This window comes from Centropristis striata, chromosome 4 (assembly GCF_030273125.1).
Source record: "Centropristis striata isolate RG_2023a ecotype Rhode Island chromosome 4, C.striata_1.0, whole genome shotgun sequence".
NCBI lineage: Eukaryota > Metazoa > Chordata > Actinopteri > Perciformes > Serranidae > Centropristis > Centropristis striata.
Window position 1 is genome coordinate 17224282 of NC_081520.1, and position 8659 is coordinate 17232940.

General features: G+C 35.3%; 1 protein-coding gene across 2 annotated transcripts in view; it reads left to right on the top strand.

Moving 5' to 3' along the window:
- tyw1 (tRNA-yW synthesizing protein 1 homolog (S. cerevisiae)) overlaps positions 1-4894 on the top strand; it is a 99599-nt gene extending 94705 nt beyond the window's left edge. For both annotated transcript variants that reach the window (XM_059331852.1, XM_059331851.1), the window contains exon 16: positions 2107-4894. In XM_059331852.1, coding sequence (XP_059187835.1) covers positions 2107-2328 — 222 coding nt within the window. In that variant the 3' untranslated portion in view covers positions 2329-4894. The remainder of the gene's footprint in view (positions 1-2106) is intronic.
- Positions 4895-8659: the final 3765 nt, after the last annotated feature.

The window sequence follows — 8659 nt, forward strand, 5'->3', positions numbered from 1 at the left end:
TAATGAAAAAAAAATCTGAAAAAAATATTGATGTACGGTGATTTTGTAGCAGTTGTTGTGTGCGTGGCCTTTTTTGGCCACAAGGGACACCAGAGGGTAGTAAATGCACCAATGGAGTATAAAAGACATGAAAGAATTAATGACAATGGATTTCAAAAATTTTACTAAAAAGAAAAGTTCCTGCAAAAATGCATGCCTCAAGCTGTAACACAGCCAAAATGATCAACAAATTGAAAAAAAAGAAGAGAAAAATGGCCTAAAATGGGCTCAAGGGTTAACGCAAGATACCTTTGATAGCTAACTCGTCTCACATTATTTACAGTTTGTCGGATTTATATCAATCAGATTTTCCCTTTTCGTTGTAATACTTACTTTATTTTGTTAATGGGATTTATATATATAAACAATACCTTGTCTTTTTCTTATTTTATATCTTTTTGTCATATATGATCTTTGCCTGGTTTAGATTTTATTTTGAAGCACATTGAGTCTTCACCTGTCGTATGAAATGTGCTGTTTAATTTATCTGAAGCTATGGAACCAAAGATTTTTCTAGTGAAGGAAACGAGGAGACACGTTAGCAAATGAAAAGGACCCGTGGTTTGTATCAACTGCAGAGCACTATTGAATTCTGGGAAATGAGCGGTCGTACTCTTTGCTCTTTGCACTTGTTGGGGCAAACAAGCAGGATTAGAGAGGCAGAATGATGCTGGAGTCCTCTCCTTCACTGTCAAACACCCAAGCTGTTTTCTCTTTCTGCTACTTAGTGTGTTTCTCACAAACACACACACACACACACACACACACACACACACACACACACTTTTCGGCTCTTCGCTCTCTTTCCTTCCATTTATTTCTCTCTTTTTTTCCCCCTTTAGTAAGATGGATTGTGTGTTGGGTGAAGGAGTAAGAAGAAGTGATTGATAAAAGGAGAAATGTGAGGAGAAGGGATGAGATGGAGTTGGTAAATCTTCAATCAACCCTTTAAAGAAAGACTAGAGTAACAGCAAGGGGTATACGTGGAGCGAGAAAACTCTATAATCACTGTCCTTTTGATCACATCTCTTAATTCACACTGGGTATGAAATGTGCTGTATGGATTAAGTTTGATATTCCTTATTAATTAATCGATTTTGAACAGTTTCTGTGTAGATCATTGATAATTAAAAATAAATTATCGAGGCTGCAAAATGATTACCGTTTTAAGGATCTTATTTTCATGATGAAAATAAATGATAACACTTTATATTAGGGAACACATATTCAACATTAATTAGTTGCTTATTAGCATGCAAACAAGTAACATATTGGCTCTTAATTAGTCATTATTAAGTAGTTATTAATGCCTTCTGCATGGCCTTATGCAACCAGTAAGACATTAACTAAGAGTTTTCTCTCAATAACCTCAGAATTATTGCTTATTAGTAGTAAGTAAGGAAGTTGTTGTATATGAGTTATGATCTTACCTCAGAAAAATGAGCAGCGACTCCTTGGAGTGTCTGTTTGTCCAACCAAACGCTGAACAAGACATTTTTACTGAACAAAACGTTCAAATAAACTGTCATTAAGTGAAAATACAGAGAAAGGGTCAAAGTTATGAGACCAAACTGCTAAACGTCCTTTTTTATATATATGTATAACATTATATATAACTTAATTGACACGTTGCCGTGGATACGCATTGTTCTGCTTCTCTCCTGATGATGGCTCGTCTTGTTAGTGACCTGTCAATCAAAGGTAGCCCCGACCCAAATCATACGATTCTTTATCTTCTATTTTCTTCTAAATGGGGCCATTATGTACACTATTAACATCAAATTGTCTTGAAGAAGATTTTTTACGAGTGATTGAGACCATAGTGTTGTCCTGAAAAACATTTTTGAGGTAATCAATTAAGTGAGAAGTTTTCAAATTTTGCACTGAAATGAATGGGCAGATTTTTTTTGCAGCCAAACTAGCATAGTCCTAGTCTTAAAGTCTTGATGAATGTGGCGGTTGGAAGCCTGCGTGTTTCCACACACGGATCCATAAACACTATTTAGACGACCGCTGCTCTCTCATCTTCCACTCTGTTCCTCCCTCTCTTCTTTGTGTTTCCTTCAGTTCAAGGTGGACGGCGAGTGGTGGACGTGGATCGACTACGAGCGTTTCCAGGAGCTGGTCCAGGCTCACGAGGAGAGCGGGGGACAGCGGGGCTTCTCGGCCCTGGACTACATGTCGAAGACTCCCAGCTGGGCTCTGTTCGGAGCCAGGGAGCAAGGCTTCGACCCGGTTGACACACGATTCCAACGACGCAACAAAACCAAAGACATTTCAGGTTGCTGATAGATGTGAGAGAGAGAAGAGAGAAATAGAACGAGTACTGGCACAAAAAAAAGTAGGCTTTAATACTTTTATTCCCTTCACTTTGAGTTTAAAAGTTTCCCGTTACTGATCAGCTTTGTTACTGTCCCTACACTATAAAAAAAATTCTGTTGCTTTTACAGGAAATAAAATGGCAGCTGTGGTTACCAGAATAATTCTACAAAAAATACAGTACAAATGTAAACAACTTTACAAAACCACTTGTACATTTTACTGGTATTCAGTAGACAATAAATAACTGAATGTAGGGTTGTCATGATACTAAAATTTTCAACTCGATACCGATACTCAGGAAAATATTCGATACTCGATACCATTTTCGATACCACCAGGATAAAAACAAAGACCCCAAAATTTAACAGAAATATTTTTATTAACAAGAAAAATGCAACATGTTAAACAGAACCACAGGTTAAATATTTCTAATAAAAAAAGTTGTGCAAAAAGAAACTGCAACTATGATAACAAGCTTCAGGTCTGAGGTAGTGCAAAAAAAAATTAAATACAATAAACAATAACAAAAATGTTAATTTACTGGTATTCAATGCACAATAAGCAAAATCTGCATGTGAATTTTGCATAAATAATTAGTATAAAAGCAGCATCATCCTGTTAAATTAGCAGTAAAGGACGGTATAATCTACAACTTTAAAATGTTTTTTTTTTTTTTTAATTACTACAGTTTAAGGATGTAAAATTTACATGTTCTGTTAAGATGTTGACATGTACTGTATTTTTTACAGAAGTATTCTGGTAACCACAGCTGCCAGTTCTTTTTCTGTAAAAACAATGGGACATTTTTACAGTGTAGTGCCCTAATTCCTACTTAAACTCTTCCTGCCACTCTTCATTTCTCCTCAATTTTTTTTTCCATTTTCATTGGCTTAAGCTCCACAATCAGCCAAAGATTGTACCAATCAATTCCTTTAAAGTAATTTTTTAGACATTCCCCTTCACGTTTGCTTCTTTTGCTTCCTATATGTACATAAATCTTTAACACTTCTCCTTTTTTGAAGGTATCATTATTATAAATGTCAATTGCTTTGATCCGTAAAACCATCTGGCAGCACCGAGGAAGGTTTATACTGTACAAGTTGATCCTGTGAGTGGTTTCACTGTCATTATTTCTGACTTTTTTTTCATAGTTAGGCAGCTGGCAGCAACATGATGAGCATTAACTGTCGGGAGTAGCTCTTCTTCTCATGTCGTCTCTCCCAGACACCTTTCCTCCCACTCACTAGGACAAGTGGTTGTATTTATAAAGAAAGGCATCAATCCACTGAGCGTCTACTGGGAGAGAAAGGCTTCCTGATGCTCTCTGTGGTATTTTTTTTGCATTGTTGCACATTCCCAACAGTGTCAGCTTCGCTTGGTTTCTCTGCTCTGAGCTGGGATGGGAGACTAAAACTGCAGCTTTTGATAAAATAGTGGTGCCATTTTTATAGATTTGCTGTAGAATTGTTTAAAAAGTGACAAATACAATATTAAAAAAACAATAAAATATGACATCATTTGACAATATTTGAGCTAAACTATGAAATGTATGACATAGTAAAAATATCTTATATGATAAAGTTGGTAAAGGCGCTAAAAGTTAAAAAAAAAAAAAAACACAAAATGGTGATTACCATATTCTCAAGCTCCATATTATTGTGTCAATACATCTTTTAGCTCTTTGTTGAGTGGTCAAACACTGTCCACAAAGACCGATACACTGAAAAAAAGGTGTGTCTAAAAACAAGATAAAAACACTAAATCTGAGGGAAATGATCTTGCTGCATGGACAGATAATTTCACTCCTAGAAATAAGCATGTTGTACGCTTAAAATAATAAATTAACTCCTAAAACAAGATAAATTATGTAACACTTCTAAATCTAAAGTTTTTTTATCTTGGTAAGAAACAAATAATTGTCAGGTCACTCTGCTCGGGCCAGTTCATCGCTGCTTGTAGCTTTAATTTATCTTGTTTTAAGAGTTAATTTCTTATTTTAAGCGTTCAACATGCTTATTTCTAGATTTAATAATCTTAATTTAAGAAATCTTTTCAAGTGAAATTATCTGTCCATTTATCTTATTTTTAGACACACCTTTTTTGCAGTGTATATTTCAGATCTACAACACATTTAAAATATTCATCCAACTCTCAGATAAATGCTGTCTTGTCTACCTTCAGCCACCAACCAGCATCAGAGTATGAATAAAAGCATAATTGGCGGTGTTGTCGCTTCATATCGGTCTAACTACTGTCTGCCTCCAAGAGTCCAGTGAGCCAGAATAAAGCCTTTACTGATATTTTTTTAGGGATCCAGATGTAAAATTCTCGTCAATTTTTGTTTGTTTTTTTTAGTTTGAATGTAAATCCAGATGTGAACAGTTGAGTCCATGTTGATTTGTTTTATTTGAATGTTAAACCCAAGTGAGAACTTCTGAGTCCATTTTGATTTGTTTTGTAAGATCTCTAATGTTGCTGTGAGAAACAGCAGGTGTGGGGATATATCACTGTAATAAATGTCCGTTGAATAATCTGCATTGTCACTTGTGAATTTCATATCCAGCACAAATACACACCGGTGCATCAATCAATCAATCAGACTTTATTTGTATAGAACGTTTCATACAAGAGAGATGCAACACAAATTGTTTCACATTAAAAAGGAGAAAGTTATAATAATAATAATAAGAAGAAGAAGAAGAAGAAGAAAACGTAGAAACAAGCAAACACCCTCCACCCTGACCTTCCATCCCATGAAAAACAAAGCACAAACTGAGGAAACACTGGAGGCAGGTTAGAAATGAATTAGATAAAATAAATAAAAAAAATAACTTAAGACTTATCTTTTTAATTTGGCTTTTACTTGAACCATTTTTAAAAGTTATTTCTTATTTTTACTTGAACCATTTCTAGAGATTTCTCTGCTCATGCATCTTAGTGTTATAACATCTCTTTTATTTATTTATTTGCTACTATTTATTAGTATATCTATCCATATATATATATATATATATATATATATATACAGTATATATATATTAAAGATCTGAAGCGTCTCTGAGGGCCTCAGGTCTTCAGGTCTTCCACCAACGTGGACCACAGAGAGAAAACGACGCCTCACTGGGTTTTAGTTCTAACTTTTGGTTTTATTAAAAGGCCAGAAGACCTGAGGGTCCTCCAGGGTTCATAGGATAAAAGTAAATCAGATAAACAGGCTGAACAAAGACCATTAAGAGATTTATAAACCAGTAAAAGAATCTTAAGATCAACTCTGAAGCGCACAGGCAGCCAATGCATGAAGGCACGTGTCATACAGTATTCCTGGAAGACATTATGTTGTCATTTTTTTCTTTTTTTATGGGCAGAGTGGGAAGTTGACATTTCAAAACTACAATAATTGTGGTGAAAGCTTTCTGGCTGCACTTAGAGGCCAACAGAAGAGCTCCAACTGAACAAGCATGGAGGCAGAGGTGAAGTTCAAACGTGATACAACTGTGCAGCAGCTGCCGTTATTCCTTTTACAGTTTATTCAGATGTAATTTATTCTTAAGAAATATGAGACTGCACACTGCAAGAAAGGGTTGTCTAAAAACCAAATAAAAACACTAAATCTGAGAGAAATGATCTCGCTGCATGGACAGATAATTTCACTTGACAAGATTTCTTAAATTAGGATTATTAAATCTAGAAATAAGCATATTGTAAACTTAAAATAAGAAATTAACTCTAAAAACAAGATAAATTAAAGCTGCAAGCAGAGTGACCTGACAATTATTTGTTTCTTACCAAGATAAAAAAAACTTTAGATTTAGAAGTGTTAGATAATGTATCTTCTTTTAAGAGTTATTTCTTATTTTAAGCGTCCAACATGCTTATTATTTTATTTTATTATTTTATTTTTACATCTTGATGGCTAAGAAATCTTGTCAAGTGAAATTAAATCAAATCCTTTAGGATAGCTGACATTTTATAGAGATTACTTTTGTTTTCAGATTTAACAATTTTCAGGGTAAGTCTCATGAACTGTAACTTCATACCGTGAGTTTAAGAAACTCTATTATCAAATCCAAAATCTTCTCTTTCTCTCTCCAAGGTTTTTTTTGTGTCCATGATGCAGTTGAGTGCCTTTCCTCTCCAGGAAGTCTTTGTAGGTTTGACCTGTGCTCAGTTTTTCTACATCACAGAGTCAGCACACACAGCCAGGGGCAGAGCTGAGGAGACGTAAACAATCCACAGCTCCTCAAGTAAGTGAAAACAAGCGTAGACAGCTTCTGGTTATTCCTCCAAATACTATAAGCCAGTGATTTCCAACAGGAATGTAATAAACCTAATGTGTTAAATATCGATGAGTCAGCATTTAATTCATTAGTGGGACAAAAACAACTAAATAAGGGCTACATTAAATGTTTATTCATTTATTTAAATAGAAAAATAACGATAGAAAAGTTTAAAAATAAAGGCTATATCGCGAGAATAAGGACATGTGCAACATCCCTCCTGCAGTATACACAGGTAACCTCACCTAGCGGTAACCTCGCCCAGCGGTAACCTCACCTAGCGGTAACCTCACCTACCGGAATACTCACTTAGCGGTAACCTCGCCTAGCGGTAACCTCGCCTAGCGGTAACCTCACCTAGTGGTAACCTCACCTAACAACAGAAACACAGAGCTAATGGAAAAATGGTGAAGCGTCAGGGAGACGAAAATGCTGAATATCTCAAAAAGAAAAAGAGAGGGTACCATGAAAGTCACATTGAGTTCGGCTTCATAGAAGCAATGGACAATGGGGGGGTCGCCAAAGTTTACAATGGTAAAAATGTGGGTCCCTCAAGAAAAAGGTTGGGAACCACTGATATAAGCTATGTGACGTGGTTAGGTTTGTTCCAGTTTTAGGTCTAATTTGATATTTATAGGAATTTGTTCATGTGACTTCAACAACCAAATTCTGTCAAACCATCAATGGATATACATCCTGTGGACATTTTTTTAAATACACTAAACAAGTTGATAGCATTGCATATGTAGCTGAAGATGTTATTTTATAGCTTCTCTTTTTTTTTTTATAGTGTTTTTTTTATAATTTCATTTGAAGTAATAATAGGAAGTCACAAACCGTCAGATTATCCAGTTCGATTAACCCTCCTGTGGTCCTGGGGTCCTTTTTGACCCCAAATCATTTTCAACATATGATTAACATGGGTTAACTTTCATAGAATTGCTTGAAATGTTCAGCACCCGTGGTCCTCAGGGGTCAAAAAGGAGCCCATGACATCACACTGGTTTTAGGACATGTAGAAAAAAATTATTACCAACTTTTTTAACCTTTTAAGGCAACTCATAACAAACAAATTGATATTTAATTTTCATATTTTTTTCATTTTTGTTGGTCAATTTTATTCAAATATAGAAAATTAGGCCTCATTTCAAGACAAAAAAAGTAATAAAACCTGAATATTTTTTAATAGTTATAGTGAAATAACAGAGTAATGTCAACTTTTAGTGAAACTTATGTTTTGAAAGCATAGTTCATTTTTTGGATGTCAGCAAAAAATTTAAAAAAAGAATCACACCCATGGTCCTCAGGGGACAAAAAGGACCCCATGACATTTGACATGTAGGAAAAAATGATTACCAACCTTTTTTTTCATCTTTTAAGGCAACTTATGACCAATTTTTGACTAAAATTGACCAATAATAATGAAAAATCTCCACCTCCAGAGGTGTAATTACCAAGCACAAGCAACAAGTCACAATTGTCTGATATATCAGAGAGCACACTCCTCAGTGGGTAACCTGCAATGATTGAGGTTGCCAGGTGTGAAGTCATAAATATGCAGCATGCAGGGCTCTGCTTTAATTAACTGTAAAACTCAGCAGGACAAGTTGATGATTTAACACCCCTGTATATGCTATGCTAAAAAAAACAAAACAAGCTCCTCCCCCTTGTGGGATAAATAAAGGTTAAAGTAACTCTCTATTTGTTGCAGCTTGTGTAGTGAGATAAATGACAGGAGCAGGAGGAGAAAAGCTGCCTGGTGGTAGTGAAGCGGTCCTGAGGGATGATGGGTAATGGCTCTAGTGCCCCAAGGAACTCTGGGTAACATGCTGCAGAAGTACTTGTGAATCATTTGCCGGAATTTGTTATTTTTTGTCTTTTGCCTCCTTGAATGATAAAGTTCAAAAACGAGAACATTTTTAGACTATTTAGTATCGTTGTTGCCATTATGTCACTCTCTTATACTGTATATACAGGATTTAACCTCATTTTTTTGTCTACAAAAACTTACAAAGATGTAT